We start from the raw sequence: 14,525 nt of genomic DNA on the forward strand, positions 1-14,525 counted from the left end.
CAAAATGTAATTTCATATTAGATTGATTATTCCAATTTATATAATTGATTTTATAATCCAAAATATAATCTTGCATCTTGTATAATCCATAATGTAATTTCCATTTTAAATTGACTATTCAAATTTCCTTCATAGATTTAAAATTTGTAACGTAGAAATTATATAATTCAAAATGTAATTTTACATTACAAATTATAATCCAAAAGATAATGTATTACAAATTGTATAATTTGAAATGGAATTTATATTTCAGATCATTTTCCAAATTTATATTATAAACTATACCATTCTACAATATAATTTACATTATGAATTATAAAATTTGAAATATTACGAATACCACGATCCAAAATTATAACTACAACAACAGTATAATTGGAATTTTAAAAAATATAAGAACACAGCAATAAATGTCCTACAAATAATTGAGGTGCCGCAGTAAAAGGGAGAAATATTAGGGTTTTCAATATTTTTAATCTAGGGTGATTAGGTAATTTTCATAAGGCTATGGTGTGCAGGAAGAAGGATCCAAAGAATAATTTCATAATTTTCTCCTACTGGCCCAGTTTTCCCAAATATATTGAGTCCATAACTCGCAATGAACCTAAAGACAATAATTTGTTCAAGAAAACTAGCACAAAGTAACCAGAAGGGAAGATGAAACAAAATTAAAGGTAAAAATTATGTCTGGAAGGAGTAGTTTGGAGGCATTTGTGATTGAACATAAATTTTTCATTTCAAAATTTATATAATTATATAACTTCAATAAAAAATAATAATAAGAGATGATAGAAAACTTATTCGATGACTTATCTTTATTTCCTCGTGGATAAAAAATTTAAAAACAAACCCCTACTTCCGGACATATTCAAATGTTCAGGGGACATATTCAAAGGTTCAGGAAATGTGTCCCTCGAATAAGAAATTCGAACAAGGAGCTTCAGTGCGTCTATGCTTTATTATTAGAATTTAGAATTGGTTTTTCTAGAGTATAAACATCCATACATAAATATAGTGATAAAATCGGCAGGCCTACATTGGTGTCCAGCCGTATCATATTAAACAGTTGAAAAGATGTCTACAAAGTATGCTAAAAAAAAATAATACATTTACCAAGTCCTGCGCTTTCCTCTTACTTTTCTTTTGTTTGAAGAAACACTTTTTTCTTCTAAAGAAAGCTGGTTTGTAATATGGTGTGATGTGATCATACCTGAAAATCTCCAAGCAAGGGTGTATGCATGTGCACTTCTGTGCAGGAGAGAAATTTTGAAACATGGATGGATTCGAGTGATTCTTAGGTTAACCTACCCTACAAAACAAACACTTTTAATGATACTCACTAAAAAAATGAAACAGGGATATTAAATATAATAAATTCCATAGAAACTAAAGACAGTAACTAATGCAAATAAATTATGGCAATTAAAGCTTGTGTTTTTCTAACAAAATAAATTCTTAAGTGTGGTATCTAAAGTTAAATAATGGATAAAGAGAAATGTATGCAAGGCAATAAATGGACTTCGTTTATGCAGATAAGTATGTAAAAATGTACTGGCACACCCATTAAACTGAGAAACAAAAATGTATGTAATTAAATTCCAAACAAACGCATTTCTTTGGGGTTTCATAATTCCGTACTAGATGCCATCTCTAGAACAGAACATTAACTAATTGTATCTACGCAATCACCAATACAAATACAAACAAGTCAATTGAAGATTCAAATGTTGATCACTCATCTGACACACTTCCTAATTGATATTATATAATAAAAGCACATTTAATATCAGTTACTATGAAGAATTACCATAAAAATGGTATGGCAAAATAATTTTAATTTTCTTTTTTGGATTTTAGTAAAATATTATTATGCTTATATTACGTTCATGCTTATGAGAGCATGCAATGGTTCATCACATACTTGAAATGGTACAGCACAGCATAAAAAAACCTAGTTTGCCAGATGCTCTAAAGCCTGAATAAAAGATCTATAACTCACCCTATGCTGCAGTCGTAGATCTTTTAAGTTTTTAACATATTATACACTAAATAGCTATGCTTAAAATTGATGCAATAAATGTAATTAAAGAGAGAAGAAGTTAGATGTGCGAACAAAATCAACCAATACAGACAAAAAGGTAGAGGGAAGTATGTTGCTAGACAAGGAACACTAGCTGGCTATAAATACCACAAACAGTGTTCGATATTTCAAACTTAGCCTTCTCACTTTTTAAAGGTTATCTTTGAAAACTGTTAGAAATCATATTTCAGAAAGGAAAACAAAAACAGATGCCTAAAAGTAGTTTTAACTTCAAAATGTATGATGGTATTAATACACCCCTGTAAGCAAGAGCCTTTTTGAGTCTGAACTTTGAAGAAAATAAAATACATCCATGTTCACTTTGTGTTATGCTGAAATTGATATTATCTACTGTGAAGAATTAGGATAGTAAAAGTTCGAAGTCCTACATTGGTTCTAAATCTTTAACAAAAACAATTTTTAAACCATTGCTCAATAGCTCATGATTTTAGGCCAACAGTTACTTTGACAATAATATTTCTTTTCTTTAGAAGATAAAAAATAATTAAACAGAATAAAGACAGATGGACAGTGAATGAAGTAAAAATAATTATAGGCGTTATGTTTTCTTGTTGTATACTCTGGCCAGTTTCACTTATTTCTGTCCTTTAGAACGTACCAGATCTCATTGTAGACTAAATGTCTATGTCCAATTAAAGAAAGTGATAACAAAGAATATAGATATGCCCGGTTTACCAGTAGGCATAAACCCAATAGATGGACAATTATACCTTGCACTCTTTTCCTCCATTCCACGGCTAGGGAAACCAGCTTAAAGAAATCAACTTTCAGAATATCACTGTAGATAAAGAAATCGAAGCACAGGTCAGAAAGACAAAAATGATTATCAGCTCTTTTTTTAATCAAAAGGAAAATGTTATTGCATCATAATATAGGTTGCAATAATCCAAACCAGATTAACACTAGAACCTGTACTAATAATTTGCAACATTATAAATACAATTAATAGAAAAAAGAAACACAAAAGTAGGAGGACCAAACCAGAATCCACTAAGAGAATCTGAAATGTGAGATACCATATCTATCTCTACAAAATTCAAAGACAATACAAGGAGAAAACCATGAAAGGCAAGAAAAGTAACCATGTGAACAGTTATTTGTAACATTGACACAGAAGTTCACGGCAAGAAAATTTCAGTATTCGATGTTGAAGCAAGTTCTCCAAATAAAAATGTATAATAAAAATTTTCATACCAACGGAAATAATTTTAATTTCAATATACTGAGGACAGGTTTGAGTCACTCCATATAGAAAGAACTGGTAATGACACGCCACAAAAAGCAAATTAGGTTAAAAAAAACAGGATTTTAAACATGGAAACTCCAAGAGATCCTTTCTCCAATCAATTACGGAGCAGAATTAAATCATTTAACAAGGGTTTATCTACCTCATCAAACAATGAATACATGTATCCTAGCAGAAGCCCCTAGAGAATTGTCATACTCACTTTTTATTAAAAAAAAAAGTTAAAATAAAGAAAAGCATCCACCATAGAAAATCAAAATTAGAAGGGTTTGATTGGAAGAGATTGTTTTGTAATAGAGTTGCTAACTTTTCCCTTGCAGATTTAAATACCCCAAATCAGTACAGACAAACAAATGTTGTCCTGTTGCAGAGCTTAATTAGTGCCACATGTGTAAACTGACAGATAATCATATCTTTTAGCATTAACTCTTAAGAAATAATAACGTACTAATTACTAATTAGAATACCCTATTCTATCTCAGTACTGCTGTACTTTCAGGGAAATTACTGAGACCATTTTAATGCCATTAAGTTGAAGACTTTGTATATGTTGAAGACCTAACAGGGATTCTACTTAAAAAACAAGCACACAAATTCTAGCAATCAATAATTGGAAGGCCGTATGTATATGTGTGTGGGGGTGTGTGTTTATGTGTATATGTCTATGCATGTGTGCGTGTGTATATATTTATGTGTGTGTGTATGTATATTTATGCATTTGTAAGCTAAAAGATAGGTATGGTCCACAAATAAAGAAGAAAAAGAAAACTATCATTAAAACTAACAATAACAAGTAGATTTTAAAAACTCATTTTCTCTTTATGATATTACATTAAAATTAAGAAAAAAAAAAGTCAGATTGACTTCCATACTAGTGTAGGTCACAATAATATCATAAAAGTATACTTTTGAGCTTTTGGTTAGGATTATTCACCATTCTGCGTGTACTGGAGAAAATAGATAAGTATTCAAAATCCTTTTCCTTAATAGATTATATGAAGTTTGAGATATTTTTGTCAAAATCGTTTTCCACATTAGCTATTATTTGAGACTTTTCTTTTCAAAACCATCTACCTTATCATCTAACGTTAAACTTTGACGCTCTCCTTTACTAAGAATATTTCATTTTTGAAAAAATTGACAGTATGAATTTGTTTCTCAGTCTCTTTTGGATGAGTCATTTCATCTTTCTTTTCTTTTAAAAAATGCCACTCAAGAAGGAAAAGCATAAATAGTCGCCGCCCATCCCCCAGACATGCACAAAGTTAATGAAAAAAAAATCACTTATATGTGCAAGGTCAGCTAAATACCAGAGAAACAAAATCACCAAAAGTTATCTGTGACAACTTGGCTAATAAACTGCTCTTATGTCAAGGAGCAGCCTCCTGAAAACTTAAAGTATGAAGTAGAAGCTTCCGGCAAACTTCATGATTTTCAAATAACTTAAAGAACAACTCCAGGATGAAAACTCGAAGTTTCGGGTTTTGATGTAACTTGATTATAGGGTTATCTATAAGTAAAAAGTTTGCTACCCTAAAGAAGGTCTATCCATTATTTAGGAATTAAAAGATAAAATCATTTAGTGTGCAAGTGCACATGTATTTCTCTCACCTGTCTCCGCTATAGTTTATCAAGCAAGAATTACAATATGGTCAAACTTAAAGCGTGTATCTTATAGGGCTTGGTGGTATGTGGTATGTGTTATGGAGATCGGCTACTATTACTATAGCTTTGTCTCACCCTAACCCCCTCCGAACACACACACTATAAATAAGCAACACAGGATTATGGTTCAGGTAAGCCTTATGTACCTACAATTACTTTGCTATAGTACCAACCTAAGTATTGAAATGTCTATGTGATTACCAGTTCCATTTTTCCTATTCGTTCTAGTCACTGCAGGGGAGCAGTAGAGACAAATCCTACAAAACACAAACACTAGGCACAATACAAACACTAACACGATTAATGCCTAAGATATAAAACATGGAGACTTTATGCGCAAATGTGTATAATCACAAATTATTGAAATAAAGTAAGATGAATATAACAAAAGATCTAAATTGATTATCAAAATCTTGATATTCAAATTTTTTTCTTATGATGAGAAGTCATTAAAATATTAAGAAATATGGTTCTACAACAAATGAACTTAGTCACTTCACAGAAAATGTTAAAATTAGAAATTGGAATATCTTATAAAAAAGATATATTCACCCTCTATAAGTCAGGTTTCTATTTCTTTTACGTCAACAAGTATATCGCTTTCAAATTTTATATTATATTTTAAGTTGGTTTTCTAAAATTTAAAAATTTAATATTTTTTAATGATATTGGCTTGTGTCCATTCACATGGAGGTATAAGCACCATTGCCTTAACTGTATAGAGGTGGTGCCTAAAGTGTTTGGGCCAATACTTTTCTTTTAATTAGATACTTGATGAGAAATGTCGACAAGTGTTGTCGGAAATTTATTCAACAACATTGCAACACTTCAACTAGGATCCAAATCCATAGTTCATAGGTCAACTCAACAGCAGGGGTGGAGTACCATTAGTTGGATATAAGAAAATTTAGCCATTATAGAGAAACAATACCAGGTTATTCCTTCCGGCACCAATAATATCAAATATTATAAATAAGGGCAATTACACATAGTACTCGGTGAATTCACACTACTAAAATTAGTTTATACAGCAGAATCTTTCTATCTAACATTAAAACAAAAGGGAATAAAGAATATGAAAAAAAAAATAATAAAACAGAAAACTACTGAGGACTTCCAATTGCCCACCTCTGTATCAGGACATTTTCAACTGAAAGTAGTTTCAGATAGCAACCAAGGAATTATTATGCAATGCCAAAAGTAAACTGTAATTAACAAAACTTTAGAATAGAATAACTCTCAAAGTCCAAATATAACCTTCAAAAGGAAATTTGAAATCATCCATAAATTGTATATCATATGTAGGGCACTCTGACTTAACCCATAAATAATAAAACCACATAATATGAAGCTGAAATGTACATGAATAAGTTCATAGGTACACTGAAAACTGACTATCACATTACCCCGAACCAAAGTCTGTGTCCAAAGGCATATAAAATAGCAACTGAAATTACCAAGGCATGTCATCAGAAATTTCAACCAGATATGCTTCTGCCGTAGATATCAAAAGGATCCATTCTTCTCACTGACCATTCTCAAGGTCGAGAATAGACCTCTCCATCTGTAGCATTTAAGAGTTGCGGATAAAAAATAATAAGAACATAAGATTTTAATTTCTTAGTAGCATCCTGATATACATCCATGTGAAGGAACAAAACTCAGAAAATAGCATAGACAAATATTAATTCTAAAAGATGACTCTCCTATTAAAATTTGCACATATATTGCAACCGAACTTAAAAAGATAACATTAAATCATTAGAGCATGTTTTTTTATCAATCTGCATTCTCCACTTCACATGAAAAATGCAAGGGATGAATTCATCGCAAGCAAAAAATCATAATATACCTGAATTTTGAGCATATTCACCTTGAAAGTTTATGATATCACAAACTATAAGATTTGAATAGAATCACATAAAGATATCTTTTTCCCTTTTGTCCTTTTTATCCATTTCATTTCTTGATTCAAGATAAGTTACTAACACAAATAGGTAATGAATAAGGAGAATGGGGTATCCTCCGTACATAGAGCTATGAAGAAATCACAATGAATTTTGTAAAAATATAGCAAAACAAAAGAGCTCTCAGTCCCACCATATGCACCAAAGAAAGGCTTTGGAACTATATCTCAAAGCTTCACTTATCCAGTAATTTCATTCCAAACAAGAGAAGAAAGAAAAGCACACAGCCCCTCCCTGACTAAAAAGCAAAAACCTCTAAGTTTAAGAAAAGGGAAAAGCTCTAATGTACCAAAATGTGATCAATATAACAACTATTTCAAGTGACTCCCATTTTGGTTCTATTTTTAATCTTCTCAATTGAATCCTCGTATGTTTAATATTCTTTTATTTGAACATAAATGCTTTAAATTTGGTGTTTTAGAAATTTGAGCAAATAAAAATATGAAGAATTAATTCAGAAAGTTAAGTAAAGGCAGAAAATTGAAAAATATAATGTCTTTCCAAGTTAAGAACACTTCTTTTTCAACAATTTTTATGAATAACCTTCCATTTTTTTCATGTAAAAACATACTCTAGATTGACACATACAGCACATACAAAACATTGCACCAACTCCAATTTACAAAACCCACCAGAAATTGGAAGTGTATAAAATAATAGTAATAAAGTCTTTCACATTTTTATTTAATAAAGACAAAAGAAAATCATATTCATCAACACCAAACTCGGAATGTCAAAAGGGTTTAGTTCATTAATTGCCACTGATAATTTAACAACACAGACAAAAGCCAGGTACAAAACAACAGTTGCTGACAGAGGAAAAAGAAACTGCATTCAATCCATCTCTGAAGCCAAAGCTAAAGTGATATTGATGTACCTTCACAAGGGTTTCAAATTTGTCCCTCAAACATGAAAATCTGTTCTTGGTCCAATATAAAGACAGGGAGCAACTGAAACATCACAAGATAAGGGTAAATTTTTAGAACAAAATCTAGGATGTTGAACAATAAGAGAAAGAACAAAATAATTTATTGCTACGAATCTATGATATAGTAGTTCTATATACATTAAAAATTATTCAATGATGCAATCTTCCACTCTCTAAGTTCCTGTCGGTAAAAATTTGATATTCTACTAACATAATTTTAATTGTGCTGTATCATGGTTTCATAAGATTATTAACACTGTATTTTCCAAAAAATATAATAGAAAAATTTAGCAGACTAATCAATGAACTGATGACCTCTCAACAACATATGCATTCAATTAACCTAAGACATCCAGATCTATATAGTGTAAGCTTGATAAGATAGGATTATGGAAATAATTCACAAGGTACACTTTCTTTAATAAAGCAAGATCCTGATACTTCCATTTACATTAATAAGATGACTTATTTCATCACAGGGCTTTTTTCAAGATGTCTAACCAATATCTCAAAAAAATCCTTGCTCACCTAATCAAACTAAGATAATATGTAATTATACAAAATGGAATGATATTGTGTAGGTACTAAAGCATCCAAGTAGATAATATGACAATGAATTAGAACATATTGAAAATAGCTGCTACAGAAATGCAAATGACCCATTGTTTGGACATAGTTTGGTAGAAGTATAACATGTATCCAACAAAGCCAGACTGATCATCATTCATCAACTAGAACCTACAAGTTTGTCTAATGCCGATGTAAATATAAGCGACACATTCACAAGGGAGGAGTTTCCTTACTTATCCTTGTCTTTCCTCTCAGATGCTTGAATAAGTTCAGCACATGCATGTTTTACACGCTCTGCACCAATACTACAATGACCAAGGGAAAACCGAAATTTATTACTGAAAATATCTAAAGTCTAAACAACAACAAATAAGCCTTGTCCCTCTAGGTGAAATGAGTTACATGAATCAACATAACCATTAGACTATATTAAAGGTTAAAACTAAAAATACCTAAATAAGGGTCAGGCTGATATACTAGGCTAATTACCAATGATGTAACATAAAAAGCACGTGAAAAATTATATTTGGTAATTTTTTTTAAAATACAGCAATCTCCAAATATGATCAATAACAGTTATGAAATATATGGTAGAGATCTGATTCCATACATTTAATTGGCACTTAAGAAACACCTTAACAAAAAAAATAGAACATAAGGCACCCCGGCGCTGGTACACAAAATGACACATTTTACATCTTTTTTGAGCTCTTAAACAGTGAATGTCAAGCAGAGACAAGAAAGTTGAGCTCGGAATATGTTAAACATCAAACAGAAATCAAATAACTAATCAGATGCACGTTATATTAGAATAAAAAGTGAAATTTCCACGTTGTGCAGTAAATGACCAAAACAAAGTCCAAGCAGCAGCAACTAATTCTCTGCAAAACATGAGACAAGGATATCCAGTAAAAGAGAGATGCTAACAAGACACTCATTATTATTGGTTGAAATTTATTGGAGTATACAAAATTGGTAAGTCACATTTGTTAAACCAATAATAAAGAAACAAACCATCAATTTCATGTTTAAAGTATTATCATCTCCAGAATAGTTTTCAAAGTAAGAAAATATTATGAGCAATCCCTTAATCCTCAAGTAAAATCCTTCAAAATAGTGCTGAATGTTAGTGAAACATCTGATTTCAGGACTACAGCAATGGATATTCATTCCTTAGGAACAACTAGTATAATTTCTTTCTTTTGAAGACAATTCAAGAAAATAACACTCAAGGAATCAATAATAAAGGATGTCTTCAAAAAGAGTCCGTTAGCACTCCACTTCATTGAAATAATAAAAAACACAGTCCAACCCCAAATTCAGTAAATTCACTTATTCAACATCATTACCTGCTCGATCTGGTATATAAACCCCGAGCAAGATCAGTAACTCTTTCAAAATCAACCTGCTGCTGTTCACTGCGCAAGAGGAAAAAATGAGTCACAGCTACAGCGAGAAACGAAGCCAGGAAATTATCAGAAACCTAAAATTCGCGTAAAATGAGAAAAGAAGCAAAACCGTAAACAGAGAATTAGGCGGTTATAGTTACAGCAGGATAGTGATAGCAGAAAATAGGCCTTTGGAGGCGAGACAGTAGGTGGTGACCGCTCGTAGGAGAGCGTCGCGGCGAAGAGGATGTAACCTCGCAGTTTCATGGTAAACGAATTGCTCGTTGACGAGTCCCTGCGAGAATCGGAACAACAACACACGATTAGTTACCGAAACGATGAGAGAGTGGTGAGAGAGAGAGAGAGAGTGCTTACATCGTCCAACATGGAGCGAATGAAGTTGTGAGTTTGGAATTTGAGAGCGTAAATGGACATGATTGAGAGCGGAGAGAAGAGTGAATGAAGAAATGAATGAGAGAGGGGTTTTGAGGAGTTGCATGGTGTTTTGGTTTGTTCGGGATTTGGGGATTCTGCGTTCTTCTTACATTTGTCGCTTCAACGTTACATGCAACCTTGTTTGTTAGTGTCATCATTCATCACTTCTTCACTCTTTAACTCCTGAGTTTGTTTTTTCTCGGAATGATTTCTGTAACGCCATTTTCTTACCGGAAAAACAGGGCGTGGGAGATGAAAGAAGAGAGTGGGAGTTACTGATTTGGAAGAATGAAAACGTCAGAAGCTTATATTTTGGTTTAAACCGATCCTTAAGTTATGAACATAAGATGTTCAGTAGTCGCTCTATTTTAAAAATGTAAAGCTTTCGTTCTTAAAAATGTAAAGTTTTCCTTCCAAAGTTATAAAAAAAGTTCCTAAATTATAAAAAAATGTATTAAATGAGTTCTTTGTTCATGATCAAAGTACAAAAGAGTAATCTAGAGTGTTGTTATTATTAAGAAATAAATCAGAGCAATCTAAAGATGAAACCTTGTTAGGAAACAATCAAAAACAATATTTCAAATCAAAAAAGGACTCATTTGATACATTTTTTATAACTTAGGAACCAAAAATTTACATTTTAAAAAACGAAGCATCAACTTATAACTCAGGACCAAAAAGAAATTTAAACCTTTATTTTCAATTTTAAATAGTGGGGCCCACCTCTTCTTTTAAAATAAAAAATTATTACATATTAGAGTAACTGCTCTCATGGAAACATGTGCTATTTGTATGCGTTAAATATGTTCTTTCTAATATCCGAATTTGGAATTTTCTTTGTTGAAAATTTCGTTAAAGTTTAGTATTCAAATTTTAAAAAATAAATAGGTATAGTCTTAAGTTAACTTTTTTTAATAACTCACGTTTTGATTGAGTTAAAACTATTATGTCCATCTAATTTTAAAAATTCAAAATTAAATTATATTAAAGTTTTAGACAAAAACATTAAAATGATGATTTTTTTTTAAATTATTAAAATAGAAGTTTTGAATTATGAAAATAGAGAAATTGTGTCAAATTTTGGTATGATTTTATTGTGAAAAAAATAATTTTTTAATGTATATTATTTTTAAGTTGAAGTCATATCATATTATCTCAGTTAAGTGCATTAAGTTATATTTATTGAAATTGTGTCAAAAGCTGAATTAAAATTATGTTAATTTAACATGAATTCAATTTTAAAAATATCTACATTTAAATTATATACTCAAATAGTACCATGTTGAGATAATTTATCTATTTCATTTTTTAAAAATTGTCCGTTTTAGTAATTTAAAAATAAAAATCCCCATAAAATAATATTTTTACAAGTGGTGGTAGTCTAAAAATAATGACTTGATTACTTTAATATTAAACGGTTTTATTATAATTAGTTTTGTTATGAACAAGTTTCATTATTTTAAAACGTACCATCTCTTTAGAAACTATTTTTCTAGAGTTTTCTACGTTCTTTCTAAGAATTCTAACTTCTGAGTCATTTTTCTAGAGTTTGATGATCAAGAGGTGCCTAGACGATCACGACGTCAAAGTCTACATATATAACTGACCAATTTCTTCAATAGAGCAAGTAAGTTTCGACTCCTTTTTCCCCTTCTGTTCTTAAATCTGTTTTAGAGGAATATTGTATTGTTACATGTGTAATCATGCATCTCCTATACGTTCTTGATTTATCTAAAATTCTAAGGACTTTGTCCGTTGTCAATTTGGTGTTTCGTAGGTTCGTCTAGGTATTCCTTGCAGTTCAAGTAATCAGTGGAGCGGTTGTAGAGTTGGGCAGTTTCTTTGAGAGGTAAGGGAAGCTAGACCATATTTAGTTGTGTTGGTATTATAAATTTAATATTTCTATGAGTTATAGATGATTTTGAGAAATATGTATGATTAAGTGTATAATGTGTATGTTAATTTGTGATACTGATAGTATGATGTGTGTATGATTGGAATGGTGTGAAATTGATGTTCTATGATGTTAAGATTGTGTGTGATAATGTTGGTTTGGTGTTTGAAAATTGAACTCAAGTGGTTGGACTAAGAGTTGGTCAAATTATTGAGTTTTAAGCCTAAAAAAAGGGTTTTCATATGTGAGTTTGAGAATTTGGGGCTAATGTGAGGAAACTACTTTTGAAGTGTTGTCATGAGGTAAATTAAGACTTGTTGGAGGTATAAGGTGATTGAAATCTGATATGTAATGAAAAGGTAATGTATAGTTGAAGTTTAGAGCGTTTTTAGTGTAAAAATGGGGTTTTGAGTAGTGAGATTTTGAAGTAAGGGTTTTAATCTGTTTTGGAGAGTTGGGAACAGGTTATGCGACAAATTAGAACTTGGACAAAGGTTCAAACCAGTGAAAATCTGTTATGAAGGTGAAAGTTGCATCTTAGGTTGGTTTTTAGTCCGTTTTGAGGGTTTTTAGTTGTTGAGTTGGTTTTGGTACATTTAATTCCTATCCAAATGACCAATGCAATACTCTAATATCATCTATAAACATGTTTTCATATCAATATTAGTGTTACAGGTTCTAATTTGATCAATTGAATTTGTCTAAATGCACCAAAACCAGAAAAATCATGTTGATGTCAAAAACTTATAAGAATAATCGATTATCTCACTTGATAATCGATTATTCCAATCAGGGGGTCATATTTTTTTCGCCAATAATCGATAATTATAGATGACAATCGATTATTGTCATATTGGACGTTACTGTACCCATTTTGGGTGGTTTTTAGGGTTTTGGGTGTCTGTTTTGGACGTTCTTTAAGTTGTTTTGGGGACTTTGGACCCTTCCAGAGCTGTAGGTGAGGATTTTAGAGTTGTTTTCCTTGCCTAAGTGTGAGTACCAATATGCCATAAAGAAATTGTGTTATTGTGTGATTTCTAATGACTTGTTTATGTGTTTCTATTTCTTTAATGTATGATCAGTAGTTTCATGTATTGGTGTACTATGTGAATGTGAAGTGATATCAATGGTTTGAAAGGTATGGAAGAGAGTTCCAAGGAGGAACTTCTCAGTGGTGGTTTCAAGTATGTTAGTATGAATGTAGGGAGCTTAGTATTAGGAGTTATCCTGACACTCTAATGGTTACACATTCTCAAATAGAGAGGTTTGACACATGTGGTGAGAGTAGCAGGAAGTCCGAACCAGAGGGGCCTCTCTCCATTTTGCAAAAAGGCATTTGAGGACTAACCTTATGATGTGTAGTAGGGTGAAACCCAATTGCAAAAAGTCATAGCTCAAAATTAATGCTAAGTCTTGACAGTTCAGACAATGTATTGTCATGTATAATCAGTTTGTTTGGTTGGAGTGATATGTGTATCATGTGTATAATGTTTAACATGTCTCAATATATTATTAATTGTTTGTATTATAGTTTACCCTTGCTTGTGTGTTGCTTGTCTATGTATTATTTTTTCTTTTGCGATGATTACCTAAATAGTGTGAGCTTAGGGATACAGTCTTTTCAGTTATTCCAGCGAGAGAAGTAAATAGGGAGTCAAATGGTTCCACAAGTGTAGATAACATTTTTGTAAGTTTGTTTTCATCTAGTAGTTTTATTATCATATATGTAATATTTTATTTTAATAGTTTTATACTATTAAAATGAGATGATAAAAAAAACAAAATCACTAACAAGGTTCTTTTGTCAAAGTTTTAAAAAATAATGAATTTTATTTTCACCTCAATATCGGATAGAGTGTAAAATTATATTCAATGTTGTAGATAATTAATATAGTAGATGATCAAGTTAAGTATAAAGAGTAACATAATTTAAATAAATAATAATTTAAAAAATAATAATTTAAAACATAAAATAATAAAATAACTATTTAATTTACAAATAATTAGATTTAAATTAGTTATCATTAAAAGAACAAAAGTAGAAATGTAATTATTTTCGTTTAAAAAAATATTGCTTAAAGAAAAAAAATTAGAAAGAAAATATGTAAAAATAAATAAATTTTCTTTAAAAGTATATATTGTCTTGACTTTTATTTACTTATGAAACATGTTTTGATTTTCATGATAATTTTTAGACAGTAACCATTTGTAAAATTTGGTACAGTTTAAGATGTTACATAACTTACCAAACACACACACAAACATACACACATATATATATATATATATATATATATATATATATATATATATATATATATATATATATAT

General features: G+C 30.7%; 1 protein-coding gene across 4 annotated transcripts; it reads right to left on the reverse strand.

Annotated features, from left to right (window-relative positions):
* Positions 1-918: 918 nt before the first annotated feature.
* On the reverse strand, positions 919-10,647 carry LOC106755299 (histidine-containing phosphotransfer protein 1-like). Of its 4 annotated transcripts, none has more exons than XM_022778538.1 (9): positions 10,241-10,647; positions 10,027-10,160; positions 9,827-9,895; positions 8,711-8,782; positions 7,857-7,929; positions 6,470-6,576; positions 6,141-6,217; positions 2,812-2,879; positions 919-1,304 (listed from the first exon to the last, which is right to left on the reverse strand). In XM_022778538.1, exons 1-6 carry the CDS (start codon positions 10,298-10,300, stop codon positions 6,538-6,540), a joined length of 447 nt encoding a protein of 148 aa, XP_022634259.1. In that variant the 5' UTR covers positions 10,301-10,647; the 3' UTR covers positions 919-1,304; positions 2,812-2,879; positions 6,141-6,217; positions 6,470-6,537. The 4 variants fall into 4 exon arrangements, with proteins under 4 accessions (XP_022634259.1, XP_022634258.1, XP_014492907.1 ...); XM_022778537.1 differs by having other exon boundaries at positions 919-1,309; XM_014637421.2 differs by lacking the exon at positions 6,141-6,217.
* Between the last annotated feature and the right edge of the window lie 3,878 nt (positions 10,648-14,525).

Source organism: Vigna radiata, chromosome 2, assembly GCF_000741045.1.
Source record: "Vigna radiata var. radiata cultivar VC1973A chromosome 2, Vradiata_ver6, whole genome shotgun sequence".
Lineage (NCBI taxonomy): Eukaryota > Viridiplantae > Streptophyta > Magnoliopsida > Fabales > Fabaceae > Vigna > Vigna radiata.

Coding starts and splice junctions, on each gene's coding strand:
- LOC106755299 (XM_014637421.2), bottom strand. CDS start 10,300: ATGTCCATTTACGCTCTCAAATTCCAAACTCACAACTTCATTCGCTCC. Junction 10,161..10,240: donor TTCGCTCCATGTTGGACGAT/GTAAGCACTCTC, acceptor CGATTCTCGCAG/GGACTCGTCAACGAGCAATT. Junction 7,930..8,710: donor GAGAGGAAAGACAAGGATAA/GTAAGGAAACTC, acceptor GTGATGTTTCAG/TTGCTCCCTGTCTTTATATT.